This window comes from Kogia breviceps, chromosome 15, assembly GCF_026419965.1.
Source record: "Kogia breviceps isolate mKogBre1 chromosome 15, mKogBre1 haplotype 1, whole genome shotgun sequence".
Classification (NCBI taxonomy): Eukaryota; Metazoa; Chordata; class Mammalia; order Artiodactyla; family Physeteridae; genus Kogia; species Kogia breviceps.
In genome coordinates, this window is record NC_081324.1 from 22,407,278 (window position 1) to 22,430,721 (window position 23,444).

Sequence of the window (23,444 nt, forward strand, 5' to 3'; positions counted from 1 at the left end):
GGGGCTCAACAAGCAGACTTGAGCAGTGGAAGAAAAAAACCATCAGATTTAAAGATGGGTCAACTGAGATAATCCAGTCTGAGAAATAGAAAGGAAAAATAAGGAATAAAAGTGAACAGACCTGACAGATCAGCAAGAGTACCAACACATACATAACAGGAGGCCCAGAGGTGAGGAGAGAAAAGGCTAAAGAATATTTGAAAAAAATAATGGCTAAAAACCTCCCAAATTTGATGAGAAGCATTAATCCACACATCTAAGAAGCTCAATAGCTCCAATCAAGAAAAACTCAAAGAACTCTACCCCTAAACACATCATATTCAAGCTGACAAAAGCCAAAGACAAGAGAAATCTGAAAGCAAAGAGAAGTGACTCATCATGTGTAGGGGATCCTCAAAAAGAGTAACAGCTGATTTCTTATCAGAAACCATGGAGGCCATAGACAATGCTGAAAGAAAAATAACCCGTCAACCAAGAATTTCTAAATCCTACAAATCCATCCTTGAAAAATGGAGAAATCAAGACATTCCAGATAAACAAAAACAGAGAATTCATTGCTAACAGACCCATCTCACAAGAAATACTAAAGGGAGTCCTTCAGGCCTAAATTAAAGACATTAGACAATAACTCAAATCCACACAAAGATATAAAGAACATGGATAAAATGACTACATAATATAAGACAGTATAAATGTACTTTTTGTTTGTAGGTCTTTCTTTCTTCTACCCAATTTAAAAAACAATTATATAAAGCAGTAATTATAAATCTGTGTTGACGGTTATGCCATGTATAAAACGTAATTTGTACTTTGTAATTTGTATGATGAAGCAGCACAAAAGGAGATGGACCTCTACAGGAGCAAAATTTTGGTGTACTGTTTAAATTAAATTGGTATCAAACTGAACTAGACTGTTTTAAAGATGGTAATTGCAATCCCCAGGGCAAACCACTAAGAAAATAACTCAGAAATAGGCAGGAAAAGAAAAGACAAGGGAATTTAAATGGCATCATAGAAAATTTAATACAAATGAAGGGAACAATGGAGGAAAGAGGAACAAAAAGCACATAAGACATTTTAAAACAAATAGCAAAATAGCAGACATAAATCATACCTTATTAGTTATTACACTAATGTAGATGGATTAAACTCTATAATTAAAAGGACTGGTAGAATGGATAAAAAAACATGATCCAATCATATGTTGACTACAACAGACACACTTTGATTCAAAGATACAAATAGGTGGAAAGTTTCAAAGATACAAATAGGTGGAAAGTTTCAAAGATACAAATAGGTGGAAAGTAAAAGAATGGAAAAAGATACACCATGTCAACAGTAACCAAAAGAGAGCTGGAGTAGCTATGTTAGTAACAGACAAAATAGACTTTGAAACAAACATGTTACTAGAGGAGGGCATTTTGCTGAAAGCATCAATCCATTAAGAAGATACAACAATTATAAACATATTTTGTTAGAAAATACATGAAGCAAAAACTGACAGAATTAGGGAGTAAGACAATTCAACAAGCTGAAAATGTCAATATCTCATTTTCAATAATGGAGAAAACAACTAGACAGAAAATCAACACGGAAAAAGAAGACTTGAACAACACCATAAAGCAACTAGACCTAGCAGACACTCCCCTCAAAAGAAGCATGATACACATTCTTTTCAAGTACACAAGCAATATTCCCTGGGACAGACCATTCATCAGGCCATAAAACAAGTCTCAATAAATTTAAAAGGATTTAAGTCACCCAAAGTATGATCTTCAACCACAATGCAATGAGATTAGAAATTAATAATGGGGGACTTCCGTGGTGGCACAGTGGTTAAGAATCCAACGCAGAGGACACTGGTTCAAGCCCTGGTCCAGCAAGATCCCACATGCCACGGAGCAACTAAGCCCGTGTGCCACAACTACTGAGCCCACATGCCAAAACTACTGAAGCCCATGCACCTAGAGCCCGTGCTCCACAACAAGAGAAGCCACCGCCATGAGAAGCCTGCACACCATGACAAAGAGTAGCCCTCACTTGCCGCAACTAGAGAAAGCCCGTGCATGGCGACGAAGACCCAATGCAGCCATAAAAATGTAAATTAATTAAATAAATTTTTAAAAAATTAAAAATAAAAGAAATTAATAATGGACATTTGGGGAATTCACACATACTTTGATCTTAAACAACACATTTCTAAAAACCAATTGGTCACAGAAGAAAGCACGGGGAAATTAGAAGATACTTCCAGATGAATTAAAACACACATACTGGGCCTCCCTGCTGGCGCAGTGGTTGAGAGTCCGCCTGCCGATGCAGGGAACACGGGTTCATGCCCCGGTCCGGGAAGATCCCACATGCCGTGGAGCGGCTGGGCCCGTGAGCCATGGCCGCTGAGCCTGCACGTCCGGAGCCTGTGCTCCGCAACGGGAGAGGCCACAACAGTGAGAGGCCCCGCGTACCACAAAACAAAAACAAAAAACAAAAACAACAACAAAAAAACACAGGGCTTCCCTGGTGGCGCAGTGGTTGAGAATCCGCCTGCCGATGCAGGGGACACGGGTTCGTGCCCTGGTCCGGGAAGATCCCACATGCTGCGGAGCAACTAAGCCCGTGAGCCATGGCCGCTAGGCCTGCGCGTCCGGAGCCTGTGCTCCGCAACGGGAGAGGCCACAGCAGTGAGAGGCCCGCATACCGCAAAAAAAAAAAAAAAAAAAAAAAAAAAAAAAAAAAAAAAAAAAAAACACATACCAAAACTTACAGGATACAGTGGAAATAATGCTAAGGGTAATTTGTAGCTGTAAATGTAGCTTAAAAAAGCAGAACGATCTCAAATCAATTGCCTAACCTTCCATCTTAAGAAACTAGGGGGAAAAAGGAACAAACTAAACCTGAAGCAAGAAGGAAGGAAATAATAAAGATTACAGTGAAAATAAATAAATAAAATAGAAAAAAACAATTGGAAAAATTAAAAGATTAAACCAAAAGTTGGTTCTTTGTAAAGACTTACAAAATTGATGAACTTTTACAATGAAAAAAGGGGGAGAAGACTCAAATCACTAAATCCTTTGTGCCTCATGTTGCTCCTTATAAGATTTTAACTAAGGCTGGAAAACATAAAGGGGTTAAAACCCCTGTATTTTTATATAGTTTTAAATGAACTGTGCAGTTCATTTAAAAGTGCTTTACCTATCCTATTGCCAAAGATAAATGAGTAGCTACCCATGGTTTCACTGCGTATCTCCTATTTAGATTTAAGAGACACTCAAAAGTGTTTTATTTATAATGTACAGTAGAAATTAAAATTACTATTAAAGAAATAATTTTATGTATTAAGTATTTATGTTAATAGTTGATAAAATTCTTAAATTTGTTGGCCTGGTGTAAGTGAAGACAACATAGTTTAAAATAGATGTCTTTATATACACTACCAAATGTAAATTAGATAGCTAGTGGGAAGCTGCCGCATAGCACAAGGAGATCACCTCTGTGTTTTGTGACCACCTAGAGGGGTGGGATGGAAGGTGACGCAAGAGGGAAGAGATATGGGAACATATGTATATGTATAACTGATTCACTTTGTTGTAAAGGAAAAACTAACACACTATTGTAAAACAGTTATACTCCAATAAAGATGTTTAAAATGAAAAAAAAATAAAAATAAAATAGATGTCTTGATTAGCTCTTTAACAGTCAGCATAAACAACCTTCCTCTCACCTGCCCTTCTCCTACTCTTTTGTCTTCCAATGCCACTTGTTCCACCAAACCTCTTTTGCTCATCTAAGCAACCGCAATGCCCTCCTAATTTACATAGAAGGGTACCTGCCTCTGAAACAGAGCAGGACCCTATGGTCCTTGCCCACCCCCATGTCCTCAGCCTACCTTTTGTCTGTGGAAAGACTTCAGCCAGAGAATAAGTTTAATCAGAGAAGTGAGGAAATGCAGAAACAATGGAAAACAGTCAAAGGAGACCAAATAATAATAGTTTAGTCATTAAGCATAGTCAAGGCCCTTTAGCCCCTCCTTAAGGGCTACAGATAACATTCTGAGCTGTATCCTGGGAGCTGTCTTATAGACACTGAAACCCTCACCAGGTGGAAGAAGTTAACTATGTGATGACCAGGCTGTAGCCATGATATAAGCTGCCACAATTGCAAGAACTGGCCTCAAAGAAATGAGAACAAACCAACCCTGGAACTGAAGATTAACTGTACCTAAAACAATCAAGGTGACACTGGTCGGACCATCAGTGACCAATGTCAAGATGACTGTCAGAGCTGGCTGGCTGTGCTGCTTCTGCATGTAGGCGCCTCCCTCAACCTATGAAAGCTCTTGCCCACTGGTTGTCGGGGGCGTGTATGCCTTTGGACGGGCATCTGCCCTCCCTCCTTGTTGCTGGCATCCAAAATAAAGCAAACTTAACTTTCCACCAATCTTGCCTCTTTAATGGCTTTTGAGCAGTGAGCAGCTGGACCCTACTTTTGGTTACACTTCGGCTGATCTTGAGCTATTTTCCTTTAGACACATGCCATTTCTACACATAAGTCAATACTGATAAAAATCCCTTAACTAGACTCTTCAGTGTGCAGGTAAGCATACTACAGGGGGAAATAAAAGGCCCCTTCTATTTCTTTCCCTCCAGGCGCAGTTAGAATAATCCACCAGGGATTAGGAAATTACCAAACATTTATAAAAATGACAATATGACTAAACAGGATAAATCTAAATATACTGCCTCTGGCCAACAGTTCTGGCCAATATGCTATTCTTGGGTTTTTGTATTGTTCTGTTTTTGAGCTAGAACTAGGAAATAAACTCAATCCTTCTTGGGTGGTAGAGGCTGTGACAGTGAAATTTGGGAGGTATAAAGCAGCCATAATTGTTGCAATGTGGAGAAAAGAGAAAAGTTCATGCATTTCTGAATAGTTTTAGTATAAAGCTACAGAATACAAAAATTTCATACTTTATCAGTCTAAAATATATCAAACCTTTACCAGGAAGAGAGAAAATGTGTGTTAGTATTAATGTTACTAACCTTGTTTGTTCTTGGGTTCAACATAAGTGGCTTGCCTTTCTCTTTTATGTGCAAATGACGACATGCCAGACTACAAGGAGTGGCAACTATTTTAAACCTGGACAACATCGTTTCTCTCACCTGGGAAAAAGAAAGCAAATAAAGATGATGAGAAACATATTATAGAACTGAATGTATAACAGGGATCAGTTTTCAAAAGCAGATTTGGAAAGCTTCACTTCCCACAAGTGAAAAAATTTTTTCAAAATACATTTATGTTGGCAGAACCTTCAAGATGGCAGAGGAGTAAGACGTGGAAATCACCTTCCTCCCCACAAATACATCAGAAATACATCTACATGTGGAACAACTCCTACAGAACACCTACTGAACGCTGGCCGAAGACCTCAGACTTCCCCGAAGGCAAGAAACTCCCCACGTACCTGGGTAGGGCAAAAGAAAAAATGAAACACAGAGACAAAAGAATAGGGACGGGACCTGCATCTCCAGGAGGGAGCTGCGGAGGAGGAAAAGTTTCTACACACTAGGAAGCCCCTTCACTGGCAGAGATGGGCAGTGGGTGGGTGGGAAGCTTGGGAGCCACGGAGGAGAGCGCAGCAACAGGGGTACAGAGGGCAAAGTGGAGAGATTCTTGCATGGAGGAGTGGTGCCACCCAGCACTCCCCAGCCCGAGAGGCTTGTCTGCTCACCCGCTGGGGCGGGCGGGGGCTGGGAGCTGAGGCTGAGGCTTCAGTCGGATCCCAGGGAGAGGACTGGGGTTGGCGGCCTGATCGCAGCCTGAAGGGGGCTAGTGAGCCACAGCTAGCTGGGAGGGGAGTCCAGGAAAAAGTCTGGAACTGCCTAAGAGGCAAGGGACCATTGTTTCGGGATGCATGAGGAGAGGGGATTCAGAGCACTGCCTAAACGAGCTCCAGAGACGGGCACGAGCCGCAGCTATCAGCACAGACATCAGAGACAGGCATAAAATGCTAAGGCTGCTACTGCAGCCACCAAGAAGCCTGTGTGCAAGCACAGGTCACTACCCACACCTCCCCTCCTGGGAGCCTGTGCAGCCCGCCACAGCCAGGGTCCTGTGGTCCAGGGACATCTTCCCTGGGAGAACACACAGCATGCCTCAGGCTGTTGCAATGTCACTCTGGCCTCTGCTGTTGCAGGCTCGCCCCTCATTCCGCATTCCGTACCCCTCCCTCCGCCCAGCCTGAGTGAGCCAGAGCCCCCTAATCAGCTGCACCCTTAACCGCGCCCAGTCTGGGCGGGGAACAGATGCCCTCAGGCGACCTACATGCAGAGGCGGGTCCAAACCCAAAGCTGAACACCGGGAGATGTGAGAACAAAGAAGAGAAAGGGAAATTTCTCCCAGCAGCCTCAGGAGCAGCGGATTAAATCTCCACCATCTGATGTACCCTGCATCTGTGGAAGATCTGAATAGACAACAAACCATCCCAAAATTGAGGCGGTGGACTTTGGGAGCAACTGTAGACTTGGGGTTTGCTTTCTGCATCTAATTTGTTTCTGGTTTTATGTTTATCTTAGTTTAGTATTTAGAGCTTATTATCATTGGTAGATTTGTTTATGGATTTGATTGCTCTCTTCCTTTTTTTTAAAAAAAATAATATTTTCCTTTTTCTTGTTTTGTGAGTGTGTATGTGTATGCTTCTTTGTGTGATTTTGTCTGTATAGCTTTGCTTTTACCATCTGTCCTAGGGTTCTGTCTGTCCTTTTTTTTTGTATATTTTTCAGCGCTTGTTACCACTGGTGGATTTGTTTTTCGGTTTGGTTGTTCTTTCTTTCTTTTTCTTATTACTTTTTAATTTTTTTATTTTTAATAATATTCTTTTATTTTAATAACGTTATTTTATTTTATTCTTTCTTTCTTTTTTTTTCTCCCTTTTCTTCTGAGCCTAGTGGCTAACAGGGTCTTGGTGCTCCAGCAGGGTGTCAGGCCTGAGCCTCTGACATGGGAGAGCCGAGTTCAGGACACTGTACCACCAGAGACTTCCCCGCTCCACGTAATATCAAACGGCAAAAGCTATCCCAGAGATCTCCATCTCAACGCTAAGACCCAGCTTCACTCAACAACCAGCAAGCTACAGTGCTGGACATCCTATGCCAAACAGCTAGCAAGACAGGAACACAACCCCACCCATTCATTAGCAGAGAGGCTGCCTAAAATCATAAAAAGTTCACAGACACCCCAAAACACACCGCCAGACGCGGTCCTGCCCACCAGAAAGACAAAATCCAGTCTCATTCACCAGAACACAGGCATTAGTCCCCTCCACCAGGAAGCCTACATAACCCACTGAACCAACCTTACCCATTGGGGGCAGACACCAAAAACAATGGGAACTACAAACCTGCAGCCTGAGAAAAGGAGACCCCAAACACAGTAAGTTAAACAAAATGAGAAGACAGAGAAAGACACAGCAGATGAAGGAACAAGGTAAAAACCCACCAGACCAAACAAATGAAGAGGAAATAGGCAGCCTACCTGAAAAAGTACTCAGAGTAATCATAGTAACGATGATCCAAAATCTTAGAAATAGAAGAGAGAAAATACAAGACAGGTTTAGAAGAACCTAGAAGAACTAAAGAGCAAACAAACAATGATGAACAACATAATAAATGAAATTAAAAAGTCCCTAGAAGGAATCAATAGCAGAATAACTGAGGCAGAAGAACGGATAAGTGACCTGGAAGATAAAATAGTGGAAATAACTACTGCAGAGCAGAATAAAAAAAGAAAGAATGAAAATAATTGAGGACAGTCTCAGAGACCCCTGGGACAACATTAAACGCACCAACATTTGAATTATAGGAGTCTCAGAAGAAGAAGAGAAAAAGAAAGGGACTGAGAAAATATTTGAAGAGATTATAGTTGCAAACTTCCCTAATATGGGAAAGGAAATAGTCAATCAAGTCCAGGAAGCGCAGAGAGCCCCATACAGGACAAATCCAAGGAGAAACATGCCAAGACACATATTAATCATACTATCAAAAATTAAATACAAAGGAAAAATATTAAAAGCAGCAAAGGAAAAGCAACAAATAACATACAAGGGAATGCCCATAAGGTTAACAGCTGATCCTTCAGCAGAAACTCTGCAAGCCAGAGGGGAGTGGCAGGACAATATTTAAAGCGATGAAAGGGAAAAACCTACAACCAAGATTACTCTACCCAGCAAGGATCTCATTCAGATTCGATGGAGAAATTAAAACCTTTACAGACAAGCGAAAGCTAAGAGAATTAAGCACCACCAAACCAGCTTTACAACAAATGCTAAAGGAACTTCTCTAGGCAGGAAACACAAGAGAAGGAAAAGACCTACAATAACAAACCCAAAACAATTAAGAAAATGGTAACAGTAATATACATATTGATAACTACTTTAAATGTAAATGGATTAAATGCTCCAACCGAAAGACACAGACTGGCTGAATGGATACAAAAACAAGACCTGTATATACGCTGCCAACAAGAGACCCATGTCAGACCTAAGGACACATACAGACTGAAAGAGAGGGGATGAAAAAAGAGGCTAAACAATACACTACTAAATAACCAAGAGATCACTGAAGAAATCAAAAAATACCTAGAAACAAATGACAGTCAAAACACTATGACCCAAAACCTATGGGATGCAGCAAAAGCAGTTCTAAGAGGGAAGTTTATAGCATTACAATACTACCTCAAGACACAAGAAACATCTCAAATAAACAACCTAACCTTACACCTAAAGCAATTAGAGAAAGAAGAACCAAAAAACCCTAAAGTTAGCAGAAGGAAAGAAATCATAAAGATCAGGTCAGAAATAAATGAAAAAGAAACGAAGGAAATCAATAGCAAAGATCAATAAAGCTAAAATCTGGTTCTTTAAGAAGATAAACAAAATTGTCAAACCATTAGCCAGTTGCATCAAGAAAAAAAGGGAGAAGACTCAAATCAATAGAATTAGAAATGAAAAAGGAGAAGTAAAAACTGACACTGCAGAAATACAAAGGATCATGAGAGATTACTACAAGCAAATCTGTGACAATAAAATGGACAACCTGGAAGAAGTGGATAAATTCTTAGAAAGGCACAACCTTCCGAGACTGAACTAGGAAGAAACAGAAAATATAAACAGACCAATCACAAGCACTGAAATTGAAACTGTGATTAAAAATCTTCCAACAAACAAAAGCTCAGGAGCAGATGGCTTCACAGGCAAATTCTATTAAACATTTAGAGAAGAGCTAACACCTATGCTTCTCAGACTCTTTCAGAATATAGCAGAGGGAGGAACACTCCAAAATTCATTCTATGAGGCCACCATCACCCTGATACCAAAACCAGATAAAGATGTCACAAAAAAAGAAAACTACAGGACAACATCACTGATGAACATAGATGAAAAAATCCTCAACAAAATACTAGCAAACAGAATCCAACAGAACATTAAAGGGATCATACACTGTGATCAAGTCAGGTTTATCCCAGGAATGCAAGGATTCTTCAATATACACAAATCAATCAATGTGATACACCATATTAACAAACTGAAGGATAAAACCCATATGATCATCTCAACAGATGCAGAAAAAGCTATTGACAAAATTCAACACCCATTTATGATAAAAACCCTCCAGAAAGTAGGCATAGAGGGAACTTACCTCAACATAATAAAGGCCATATATGACAAACCCACAGCCAGCATTGTTCTCAACGGTGAAAAACTGAAAACATTCCCACTAAGATCAGGAACAAGACAAGGTTGCCCACTCTCACCACTATTATTCAACATAGTTTTGGAATTTTTAGCCACAGCAATCAGAGAAGAAAAAGAAATAAAAGGGACCCAAATTGTAAAAGAAGTAAAACTGTCACTGTTTGCAGATGACCTGATACTATACACAGAGAATCCTAAAGATGCTACCAGAAAACTACTAGAGCTAATCAATGAATTTGATTTGGTAAAGTAGCAGGATACAAAATTAATGCACAGAAATCTCTTGCATTCCTACACACTAATGATGAAAAATCTGAAAGAGGAATTAAGGAAACACTCTCATTTACCATTGCAACAAAAAGAATAAAATACCTAGGAATAAACCTACCTAAGGAGACAAAAGACCTATATGCAGAAAACTATAAGACACTGATGAAAGAAATTAAAGACGATACAAACAGATGGAGAGATATACCATGTTCTTGCATTGGAAGAATCAATACTGTGAAATGACTATACTACCCAAAGCAATCTACAGATTCAATGTAATCCCTATCAAACTACCAATGGCATTTTTCACAGAACTAGAACAAAAAATTTCACAATTTGTGTGGAAGACAAAAGACCCCGAATAGCCAAAGCAATCTTGAGAAAGAAAAACGGAGCTGGAGGAATCAGGTTCTCTGACTTCAGACTACACTACAAAACTACAATACTGGCAGAAAAATGGAAATATAGATCAATGGAACAGGACATAAAGCCCAGAAATAAACCCACGCACATATGGTCAACTTATCTTTGATAAATGAGGCAAGAATATACAATGGAGAAAAGACAGCCTCTTCAATAAGTGGTGCTGGGAAAACTGGACAGCTACATGTAAAAGAATGAAATTAGAACAATTTCTAACACCATACACAAAAATAAACTCAAAATGGATTAAAGACCTAAATGTAAGGCCAGACACTATAAAACTCTTAGAGGAAAACATAGGCAGAACACTCTATGGCATAAATCACAGCATGATCCTTTTTGACCCACCTCCTAGAGAAATGGAAATAAAAACAAAAATAAGCAAATGGGACCTAATGAAACTTAAAAGCTTTTGCACAGCAAAGGACACTATAAACAAGATGAAAAGACAACCCTTAGAATGAGAGAAAATATTTGCAAACAGAGTAACTGACAAAGGATTAATCTCCAAAATATACAAGCAGTTCATGCAGCTCAATATCAAAAAAACAAACAACCCAATCCAAAAATGGGCAGAAGACCTAAACAGACCTTTCTCCAAAGAAGATATACAGATGGCCAACAAACACATGAAAGGATGGTCAACGTCACTAGTCATTAGAGACATGCAAATCAAAACTACAGTGAGGTATCACCTCACACCAGTCAGAATGGCCATCATCAAAAAATCTACAATAAGTGCTGCAGAGGGTGTGGTGAAAAGGGAACCCTCCTACACTGTTGGTGGGAATGTAAATTGATATAGCCACTATGGAGAACAGTATGGAGGTTCCTTAAAAAACTAAAAATAGAACTACCATATGACCCAGCAATCTAACTACAGGGCATATACCCTGAGAAAACCATAACTCAAAGAGAGTCATGCACTACAATGTTCACTGCAGCACTATTTACAATAGCCAGGACATGGAAGCAACCTAAGTGTCCACTGACAGATCAATGGATAAAGATGTGGTGCATATATAATGGAATATTACTCAGCCACAAAAAGAAACGAAATTGAGTTATTTGTAGTAAGGTGGATGGACCTAGAATCTGTCATACAGAGTGCAGTAAGTCAGAAAGAGAAAAACAAATACCGTATGCTAACACATATATATGGAATTAAAAAAAAAAAGAAAAGGTTCTGAAGAACCTAGGGGCAGGACAGGAATAAAGACGCAGATGTAGAGAATGGACTTGAGGACACGGGGAGGGCAAAGGGTAAGTTGGGACAAAGTGAAAGAGTGGCATGGACATATGTACACTACCAAATGTAAAATAGATAGCTAGTGGGAAGCAGCCGCATAGCACAGGGAGATCAGCTCGGTGCTTTGTGACCACCTAGAGGGGTGGGACAGGGAGGGTGGGAGGGAGACGCATGAGGTGGGGGATATGGGGATATATGTATACATATAGCTGATTCACTTTGTTATACAGCAGCAGCTAACACAACAATGTAAAGCAATTATACTCTAATAAAGATGCTTGAAAAAATACATTTATGTTTCTACAGGTTGTAAGGGATTATAAAAGAGTAAGAATACATAAGGTGAAGGCAATTATTCACTTTTCCTGACAACAGTCTAAGTCCTTGGATAATAATCATTGCTACTCTTTATGTATTACCTACTACAGTGTGCCAAATATTTACCTTTCTTCCAATCCACACAAGTGTGGCAAGGTATGAAACACCTAGTAAACAGCAAGTGTTTTCATGGAAGTGATTTCAATGTAAACAGGTGTGGGAAAATTTAGGTTGAAGGTGGAAATGTAAATAATAGAAAAGCCTGGAGCACACACTTTCAGAGGAAGTGAAGCCACCCAGATTCTTAATCTAGACGTCAAATTTTAAGGTATTAGTAATATTCAATATTTAAATTCAGTGTACCAGAATTTTTTTGTTTTCAGAAAACCTGTTATGTAATATTTAAAAATCATGCAAATTGTCTTGAAAACATGTTTTTGTCCTTTCACATCCATCACAAACATTATGAGAATTTTTCAAAATGGAAAACTACATAATACATTAAACCTTAAATATTTACTGATGGGACTATAATAGATTCTTCTGCATATCAATTCTACTAAATATCAATTTGCAATGCTCATTAATCATCATAAACCATTATAATTATCATGCAATAGTTTTTAACTGGAATTTCTATTTGTTGAGAAATCCATGGGCTGTATATGGGGCTGCAGCAAAATCATCAACATTAGGATTTTAAGTTAACTTTTATGGAGCTGAAATTCACATAACAAAATTAGCTGTTTTAAAATAAACAATTCAGAGGCATTTTGAAAATCCATAATGTTGTACAACCACCTCTATCTAGTTCCGAAACATTTTCATCATCCCAGAAGGAAATACCATACCCATTAAGCAGTTTTCCCCACTCCCCCGGTGGCTGCAACCACCAATCTGCTTTCTGTGTTTTTGTATTTACCTATTCTGGATATTTCATATAAATGTGGTACCTAAATATGGGCACAAAACAAGAAATCTAAATGATCATAAACACATCAAGAATCATGAGAGACGGGAATTGGGAAAGGGATAGGACAGATGTTGTTTAAAGGTACAAACTTTCAACAAGAGGCCTAAGAGATAAGTCCTAGAGATCTAACGCATAGTGAACACAGACAACAATATTGTATTATAATCATCTAACTTGCAAAGAGACTAGAACTTAATTATTCCAACCACTAAAAAGAAATTATAATTACATAATGTGCAGAGGTGCTAATTATCAGTACAATGGCAATATTACAGTGTATCAAATTAACCTGTTGTACACCTTAAATTTACACAATGTTTCATGTCAAATGTACTTCAATAATGATAATAAAAAAGAATCACGAGAGACACCATAAGATAACTGATTGGTTTTCTTCAAAAATGTAAATGCCATAAAAAACACTAAAGAACCATTGCAATTTAAAGAAGACTGAACAGATAGGACAACTAAACACAAAACCTGATCCCCCAAAATGCCATCAAGGATATTACTGGGATAACTGGCAAAATTGGGAGATATACTGTAACTTACATAAAAGTCCTGTATAATTTTTTTTTTTTTTTTTTTTTTTTTGTGGTACGCGGGCCTCTCACTGTTGGGGCCTCTCCCGTTGCGGAGCACAGGCTCCGGACGCACAGGCTCAGCGGCCACGTCTCACGGGCCCAGCCGCTCCGCGGCACGCGGGATCCTCCCGGACCGGGGCACGAACCCGCGTCCCCCGCATTGGCAGGCGGACTCTCAACCACTGCGCCACCAGGGAAGGCCCCAGTCTTGTATAATTTTAAATTTTCTGAGTTCGATAACCATATGTAAGAGGTTTCCTTTTCTGAAAATACACAGTGAAGTATTAAGGGGCCAAGAAGTATGATATATACATACAACCACGTCTTTCAAATTATTTCAAAATAAATTTTGAAAAGACAGAAATTGAAAGTGTAACCCCGATCATGTTTGTGTGGTTCTTCCAGGAGGGAAAGCATTATTTATCACAATTAAAACTTTGGTACCAAAAGGCTGGATTAGTATTGCAGCGTATTGGTGAGGTAGGAAAATCTAAAACAGTATGGAATACCTTTCATTTTATTTAAAATCAAAGACTATCTGAGAAAAATACACTTTGCAATTAGTACGTGTGGTGTAATAAGAAATATATTTGGTCTTGGTCCCCAGTTCTTGTACAGTTCCTAAAAACTGCTGGAATTTCTTGAGTGACAGGAGTATCTTTTGTTATTCATAAGCAGCCCCTTTGATCAGACCTCAGTTTATGCTAATGAGATGACTTCCTCAGTCACCAGAAAGACCAAGTGATTATTAGAGAGTGGGAACTTTCAGTACCACTCCAGTTCCCCTGGGAAAGGGGGTGGCAACGATAGCGATTAAGATCCATAAAAACTTTTGAACAAGGAGATTGATGAGCTTTCAGGTTGGTGAACACATCTAGGTGCTGGGGGGTGGCAAGCGCAGAGGGCAAGGAAGAACCGTGCCCTCCCCGACCCCACCCCCAATCCCTAGTCCTATGTGTCTTTTCCATCTGTTCCTGAGTTGTATCCTTTTATAAGACACTGGTAAATATAAGTAAAGTGTCTCCCTGAGTTCTGTGAGCCATTACAGCAAATGATCTAACCCGAGGAAGGGGCTGTGGGAAGCCCTGATTTACAGCTGGTTGGTAAAACCTGGGGCTCGAGACTGGCATCTGAAGTGTGGGCAGTCTTTCTGGGCTGCGTCCCTAACTTGTGGGATCCGAAGTTACCTCCAGGTAGACAGGGTTAGAATTAAATTGTAGCCCACCCCGTCAGTGTCTGCCTAGAGCTGGAGAACTCCTGGGTGTGGGGAAAAAACACATTTGGTGGTCGGAAGAGTTGAGTCTGTGAGTAGGAAGAAACAATTTTTCCATTCAGTAGTTAACTTAAGATCAGCATTCTGACATATAAAATCTTCTGTTTTCAGCTCCTGGCTAAAATTTTGCTTCTATCAAATACTGAATTTAGTCTGTAAAATAAAGATTACCTGTTAAATCTACCTTATAGGTAACTGTAATGATCAAATGAGAGAACAGATGCAGAAAAGTATTAAAGACTTAAAGAGTAAAGTGTTACAGCACTCAAATTATTACTTTATGACTAAGTGACAGAGTAAAATAAAATATAAAAGTAATTTTAATAGTGTCTTTAAAACAAGTAGGCATAAGTTAAAAAACAACTTAAGCAGAAAAACCAATCTCTGCCAAAAATAGAACCAAGGACTAGGGAGAGTGACAGACATAGACAGACAGCAGGCTTAACAGCAACTGGAGGCAACAGGACAAAATGGGGAAAATCCACACCTAACTCCTCATGTTATACAGACAGGATGGAAGAACTGTAAAAATGAGTGAAGTAAAAACAGGAAACAAGATAAGGTGGGGCTTCCCATTTTGAACAAATATGAAAACTCAAGCTGCTTACTTGAGTTTCCTGGATATTGAGGTATGCCTGTGGTTTCTCCCTCTTGTGTGTCATTCATCCTGCCTTGCCCTGGGGGTTAGTGAATTTACTCTCTGGGTGGTGTTTATAAACTGGACTGGGACTGAAACTGCTAGGCCACTGACTGCTGTAGAATACTCTCCCTGGCCCCCTAGCTGGGGGTAGAAAGCAGAAGTTCAATGTAATAGAGACCAAAATTAGAGAGAGGTCATGACTAGGTACAGTGAGCACAAGCTCTGCAGTCAGTCTGAATCTGGACACAGCTAATTACCAGTTTGGAATCAGTTATGTTACTCAAACATTCCCAAATGGTCTCTGAATTGGTGTCTGTCTGAGACAGGTTTTTCACTAGTCTATAACCAAATGAGAAAAACTAGGACAACGTAGTATTGAAATAGGAGGGAAGCGGGCAGGGCACAACCTTTGAAAGAATGATGTAGCCCGAGGACATGACATAAACGGAATAGAACCAAATGGGTCCAAGATGGTGGACAAGCTGACTTCCACTAGACCTTGAGCCTCAGTAGAAGCTCACTGTGATACATCAGCAAGCTAAATGACACACCCACAGGTGCCACCATAGTTCCAAGGCTGACCATAAGGATCAAAAAGTGGGCGGTGGCCCAATTCCTAGAAATCCCCGCCCCTTCCCGAAACAGCTGGAATACTCCTCCCACTCATTAGCCTATGAAATTACCCACCACTATAAAAACTGACAACCCCATACCCTGGTGCCTTTCTCACCTTCTGAGATGGCCCACACTCTCTCTATGGCCCACACTCTCTCTACGGCCCACACTCTCTCTGCGGAGTGTGTCTCTCTCTAAATAAATCCACTTCTTACCTATCACTTTGTCTCTCACTGAATTCTTTCTGTGATGAGACATCAAGAACCTGAGCTTCATTAAGTCCTGAAACCAGGTGTGTGATCTCAGTTGGAAGACTGTGGGTTTTCCCTGGGTTCGACTCCTGGCCTCGTGGGTTCAAGTCCTGATCTGGGTTTTGGCCAGGTTTGAGACCCGGCCACTTGGGTTCAAGTTCCAATCTGAGGTGCACGGTTTCAGTATAGTTTTTCACAATACTAAATTTATTGTCTTTGTTTTCATGTTGTAATTATCTTCCTCCCTTTTTGGTGGTAAAAATTTTTTTGTTTGTTTTGAAAGGATGGGGATGGTAGATTGTAGTAGTTTTTAAAAGGTCCATAACCTTGACAGAATTAAAAGTTGGCGATCTTACATCTGGTCCCAATTGCCCCCCTACACACACACTTTTCTTTTTTTAACTTACCCATGAAGTCCAACAGTCTGGGAACCCCTAACTTAAGTCTCACTTTTCTTATCAATAAAGTAGCGAAGGGGAAGGGAAACTCTATTTTGCCGTTGTGTGCAGTAATGATAATACTTAAACAAAGCATCAACCCCTTAGAGCTTTTTTATCATCATCATAAAGAGCTCGACCACTTCACTTGGTTTATTCAATAAAATCCATATCCAGACAATCTGGCAGAGTGGTCAAAGGCAAGCTCTGGAATCATACCACTGGACTTAAATCCTAGCTTTGCCCCTGCTACACTGCTAGCTCCATGATCTTGAGTAAGTCAGAGTTAAGGCTCAATCTCCTTGGACAGTAGTTATCTCACATCACTTGAATGGGGATGATAAACAACAGGACCTACTAAATAGGCCATTTTAAGATTAAAATTAGATAAACCATGTAAGATGATTATCACAGTGCCCTCTAAGTGCTCTATAAATGTTATTTATCTACGCATTATTGTTATTAGTAGTAATAAACTGAAGAGGTCAGAAGATGCTTTCTAAATGCCTGTTTCTGCATCAACATCCTCCAATGTAAAATCCATATTAAGAAGCTATGAGGGGGCTTCCCTGGTGGTGCAGTGGTTAAGAATCTGCCTGCCAATGCAGGGGACACGGGTTTGAGCCCTTGTCTGGGAAGATCCCACATGCCGCAGAGCAACTAAGCCCGCGGGCCGCAACTGCTGAGCCTGCGCTCTAGAGCCCGCGAGCCACAAGTACTGAGCCCGCGAGCCACAAGTACTGAGCCTGCGTGCTACAACTACTGAAGCCCACGCGCCTAGACCGTGCTCCGCAACGAGAAGCCACCGCAATGAGAAGCCCGCGCACCGCAACAAAAAGCAGCCTCCACTCGCCGCAACTAGAGAAAGCCCGCACACAGCAATGAAGACCCAACACAGCCAAAAAAAACTTAAAAAAAAAAGAGGCTATGAGGTTTGTATATTAACTATACTTCAATAAAAATTTTTTTGTTTAAAAAGAGGCTATGAGGAAAGTCGTGATTAACATTTATTTAAACTATTTCAAATTAAATCTCTAGGTCAAGAATGAGAATCTGGATGACATACAGATCCAGGCAAACATCAAATATCATTCTAAACAATATCTACATAATCAATATATGTTTCATAACTTTTGAAATTTGTACATATTGATCAAGGCAGGTACAATATGCAGCCGTATAATCAAAACGGTGACTTTCAAATAAAATAATTAACTTTTAATAAAATGGTTACTGTTTTATTAAATCAAATGTGGAGTAATTTTGATATTTAGTATGCATTTTGTTCTCTAATATTGATCCTCAGTAAACAACTATACATTTTAGTGTTATTTATGTTTTTTAACTGTTTTTTAAATTTTTATTTTATTAATTTTTTTATATAGCAGGCTCTTATTAGTCATCAATTTTATACACATCAGTGTATACATGTCAATCCCAATCGCCCAATTCATCACACCACCATCCCCACCCCCCTACGGCTTCCCCCACTTGGTGTCCATAGTTATTTATGTTTCAAAATATGGTTAAGTTGGTCTGAAATTCACCAATATAAATTATAATTAATTTTAGTTTAACTTAATATAAAATGTAGTTTAGAATAGCTCAACTTTTTTATATGAAATTAAATACAATTTATGCACAAACAGCATTATGGTAAGAGTTAATTCACAAAAGAAATTCTCAAATGGTAAATGGGTTTTTTCTTTATGAATTTTTAATGCATTTTCATAACAAATTTATTAAAAGACAAAAACATTATACATAAACACCTTCTAAGAGTGAAACCTGTAAGCGGTTCTTTCTCAGGAGTAACTATTGAGCAAGAGTAAGTTTTAATTCTCAAGAGAATGCAAAACTTCTACAAAAGCATAGCCCAACATTTCCTTTTAACATATGGTAAAGGTATATCAGCATTTCTAGCCTCTACGCCTAACTTTTAATTAAGTCTTTATAGCTACCATAAAAGAATCAGATAACAGATTATAAATCATTGCTCACAGTTGATTATTTAAAGGTCCACTATTAGAAGGTAACGCTAAACATTTTTCCTTTATTTCTGCAAACCGTGTAACATAACAACTCAACTAGTTATAGTAGTTACACAATATATATTTACCTATAATTTGCGTAACTACTATAGTGTGTGTATATATATGTGTATACACACGCGCACACACACAGCTGTGTATGGAGGGGGGTTGTAAGGAAATGACTGTTTCTTCTCTAATATCCAGAATGCTTGGCAACTAAAGATCAAAACTTAGGAGCCCAACACTACACTTCGCTTTACAGCATGAACAATGCTTAAGGAGCATACAAGCTTACGAGGAGGCTGGAGCTATTAAGTTAGATTGCCTGAATTCGAATCCAGGCTTTGCCACGTAAAACCTGTGATCTTGGGTAAGTTACTTAGCCTTTCTAATTTTCATTTGTAACCTGGAGATAATAAAGAGTACCAACCTCAGTGCATTATTTTGAGATAATTCTTGCAGAAAACAGCGCTGGGCTCCTGATTAACAATTAATACGTGCTTCCATGTTATCAGTTCCAACACTAAAAGAAATAACAGTGTTATCAACTGTTTTGTTTTGAAGTGACTGCCACAAACATTAAGAAGGTAAATCAAACAGATATGCGATAACACGTTTTGTAAGGCAGCACTTCTGTTGAGATCTGTTATTTTGATTAAGCTTCTTCTCACCAAACGGAAACGGAAATTTTCTAGAATTATCTTCGGAACCAAGAAAGTCAAATCCGAGACCTCAATGTAACACCACACAAGCAGAAATGGCTATCACCAGCGTCAAAGAAACACCTGCCAATCCTAGTCCACAGATGTCATTTCACATGAATGGACAGAACCGTTCCAATCTTAGAACTTTCTCGCCTGCAACAAACTTCCTTTAAAGCAAGGAACAATCACAACACACAAAATTCCTAACTCCTGCCATTAATTCATCCCTGCAGAAAAAGAGAACTATTCGATAAAGGAATTTGGAGCGACAAAATCGGTCTTTAAGGAGCGCGGGAATAAAGGGTATAAGAGATGCTCCTGTTAAGGAAGCCGCAGGGCCTTACTCCAGGTCGGGAAGGGGGGGCACCCTGGGACGAGCGAGTCTCTACCGGGAAGTCGCGTCCCCAAACCGTGCGCCAAGGAAGAGCCGCCCACGGTCAAACAGGGTGTGCCGAGACCTCACCGTTCCCCACAGTCTCAGCAGGGACTCGACGAACCCCTTCCCTTCACCCCGCCCTCCCATCCGCCAAGCTGGGACCTGAGGGCCGCACGCGCGGAGGCCTGCGGCGGGTCCGCGCTCGGCTCCCCGGGCCGGGGTGAGGAGGCCGGAGCCCGCTCCCATCCCGGAACTCCCGCCCGGGCCCCGCCGCGGCAGGCCGCCCGCGGCTGCGAGCCGTACGGAGCCTCACCCGACGTCTAGCCAGGCGACAGGTGGTGCTGCCGGCGGAGAGGCCGCGGCCCCGCAGCCCACCCGGATGATGCTCAGCTCCGGCCGAGTTCGGCCCTCCCCTTCTCGAGGCTTTCCGGAGCCGGCTCCAGGTCAGGATCGGACTGGCTGGTTCGGCTGGATACTAGCCGAGGCAGCCAGTAAATCCGCGTACTGAGAAGAGGGAACAGGCAGTACAGCCGGCGCGGCCCCATGGGGGGAGACTGACGGGCGCGCAGACCAATACGGAGGCAGGAAGCCAGGCTTGAGGGGCGGGGCTCCGCTTTGAGGTTTCGCGACCGGCGCACCCGCGTTCCAGCTTCGCAGGACCTTCCTCTGTCTGGTGGCTAGAGGTTACCATTTGGGGCCAGGTGCATGCCCTTAAGGGCCCGACCCCAAGGAGTGAGAAGAGGGGTCGTGCAGGGTGGGAGGAGTCCGGATATAAAGACGATAACCGCCGCCCCACGAAAAGACCTGGGGCTGGCTACCGCAGGCTTCGCATTCCCACGGCTGGCGGTATGGCTGGGGGTGATGGCTGCGCGTTCGCGCTAGAAGATGCTCTGCGCAGGCGCGGGCGAGGCCGGGAATGGGGTGGAGTGGGGCGTGTCGAAGGGTACCAGTCTCCGAACCCGAGAAGAGAGGAAGGCTGGGAGTTTGGGTCGGTTCTGGACAGCCAGTGGAGGCAGGGAGAGGATAGCAGAGATTTAAGAGCGGGATACACGCCAGGAGAATGAAGAAGCAGAAGAGGGAGGACCCAGGAAATGCGAAGCCTCCGCACTTGAGGAACGCTTTACGTTTCTGAGCAATTTTTGTTTGTCTAAGAGTTACTCTTCTGCCGAATTCTTTGGTACTCTCCACGGTTGCTGACACACTTTTTGGCCTGCAGGGAATTTACTAATGATCCCTACAGTCACAGTCACCATAAATAGATATTCAATGTTCCCTCTCAAGAAAAGCACTGGAACCTTAAATTGTCATCTTGAAAGCTGCAGGACCATACCTTAATGCATCTGTTATCCACCCACCGTTATGATATTGGAGGATATTTCTTCATTCTTATTTCAGAAAATGTTATCACCCAAAATTCTTTACTATAATCGAGTTCGTGTGCTTTTAAAGTATAGTAATAATTGGGTTTTTTTGTGTGTGTGTGGTACGCGGGCCTTTCACTGTCGTGGCCTCTCCCGTTGCGGAGCACAGGCTCCGGACACGCAGGCTCAGCGGCCATGGCTCACGGGCCTAGCCGCTCCGCCGCACGTGGGATCTTCCCGGACCGGGGCACGAACCTGTGACCCCTGCATCGGCAGGCGGATTCTCAACCACTGCGCCACCAGGGAAGCCCACTAATAATAGTTTTTAACTAAAGATGTAAAGGATAAAAAAAGAGGCAAGGCAGATTGAACAAGAAAATTAAAAGCAATGGAGATGTAGGATAGAGAAAATTGAGCAGAAGTAGAAAAAAGTGAATTTCCTCCCCTCCTAAACTCATTGACAGTTATGTAAAATTTGGAGCAGCCATGTCACTCTAAGCATGGAAGGGTGGGGCATATTGGGGAAACAGTAGTTGGAGCATAAATGATAGGTATGTGGATATGCTATAGTAACCACCGCTGGGAGAGACTATAAACAAGCATGACCTAAAATAACCCTGCTTGCCAGAAATTGTCAAGATGCCGCAAGCTGAATGACAGAAAATTTAAAAATTACAAGTGTCATTATAAATGGCTTCATTAGTAGAGGTAAAATTATTTTGTGTTTGAAAGATAGTTTGTCCTACAGTAGAATGATCCCAGGTTGAAGGGTTGTAGACAGCTATCATGGATGGGACTTTTTTTGGTTAAATCGAGGTCAGTTCATTCCTTATTAAGTGAAATATATGTTAATGTCAAAGAGGCACACAGCGCTGTTTCGCTGGTCCACCCCAATTCACTTCTCCTTAGTCGCTTAGGTGATTGGTCTGAGGCTTCCTATCCAGTACAGTGATATGTGGCTATGGAGCACTTGAAATATGGCTAGTCTAAATTAAGATACACACTGAGTTCCAGAACAGTGCAAAAAAAAAAAAAAAGAGGAAATATCTCTATTTTTAAAATATTGATCACCTGTTGAAATAATAGTTTGGATATTTGGGGTTAAATGAAATATATTATTAAAATTAATTTCACCTCTATTTTTTTAACACGACTACTATAAAACTTAAAATTACCTATGTAGCTCTCATTTGTGGCTTGCTTTATATTTCAGTTGGGCAAGGACCCTGTTGGAGTCACATACATGGAAGCTGTTGGGTGGAACTTTTGAAAAGGCTTTTTTTAAAAAGGAAAGGCTTTTTACAAAAGACTCAACTGGCATGTACCTTTTGATTCATGCCACTTCTCCTCACTAGAAATGTTTGGAAGCCTGGCACCCATCATCGGACCATAAGGTGACAAGCAAGAGATTGAAGGCCTACACTCTAAGTGTGTTGGCAGGATGGAAAAACCAGGGTCCCCGATAGTATTACTGAGCCACGTTCAGCCTTGATTCCTATGCCTGTATTTCCTGTTTTGTGAAATAAGCCTCTGTTTGTATAAATCACCTCAAATAGGGTTTTCTGTTATTTGGGCTAACAATACTAAAAGTTACTGTTAAAATGCACAAAAATCTTGGTTCCTGTCATATTATCTTAATTTATACTTCTTTCTTTAGAATAGCTCATAATTCCCATTAGGTCAAATCGAGGATGTCAGATCTAAAGTTACTATTTTACTACTGCATTAATAATGATAATAGGCTTCCCTGGTGGCGCAGTGGTTGGGAGTCTGCCTGCTAATGCAGGGGACAGGGGTTTGAGCCCTGCCTGGTCTGGGAAGATCCCACGTGCCGTGGAGCAACTGGGCCCGTGAGCCACAACTACTGAGCCTGTGCGTCTGGAGCCTGTGCTCCGCAACAAGAGAGGCCGCGATAGTGAGAGGCCCACACACCGCGATGAAGAGTGGCCCCCACTTGCCACAACTAGAGAAAGCCCTCGCACAGAAACGAAGACCCAACACAGCAAAAAAACAAAAAAAGATAATAATACTGCTTTGATTTTGTGTGCCCCTAACCTACTACATTAGATTAGATACTGGACCTTTAAATTCATTTAAAAATAATTCTATACTTGAAAATTGTCTATACACATATTACTTCTAGAGACCTAGGGATGTAGTATGTGATTGCACTTGGCTTTTTAAATTTA

At 40.9% G+C, this 23,444-nt stretch overlaps 1 protein-coding gene across 3 annotated transcripts in view; it reads right to left on the reverse strand.

Annotated features, from left to right (window-relative positions):
- Nucleotides 1-20,786, reverse strand: part of ME2 (malic enzyme 2) — a 58,581-nt gene extending 37,795 nt beyond the window's left edge. The window contains exons 1-3 of one of the 3 annotated variants that reach the window (XM_067016122.1): nt 20,208-20,774; nt 19,245-19,337; nt 5,040-5,159 (exon numbers count right to left, since the gene is read on the reverse strand). In XM_067016122.1, coding sequence (XP_066872223.1) covers nt 5,040-5,147 — 108 coding nt within the window. In that variant the 5' untranslated portion in view covers nt 5,148-5,159; nt 19,245-19,337; nt 20,208-20,774. Of the gene's footprint in view, nt 1-5,039; nt 5,160-19,244; nt 19,338-20,207 lie in introns of all 3 variants that reach the window. The other 2 variants (XM_059039798.2, XM_067016123.1) reach the window with 2 other exon arrangements.
- Nucleotides 20,787-23,444: the final 2,658 nt, after the last annotated feature.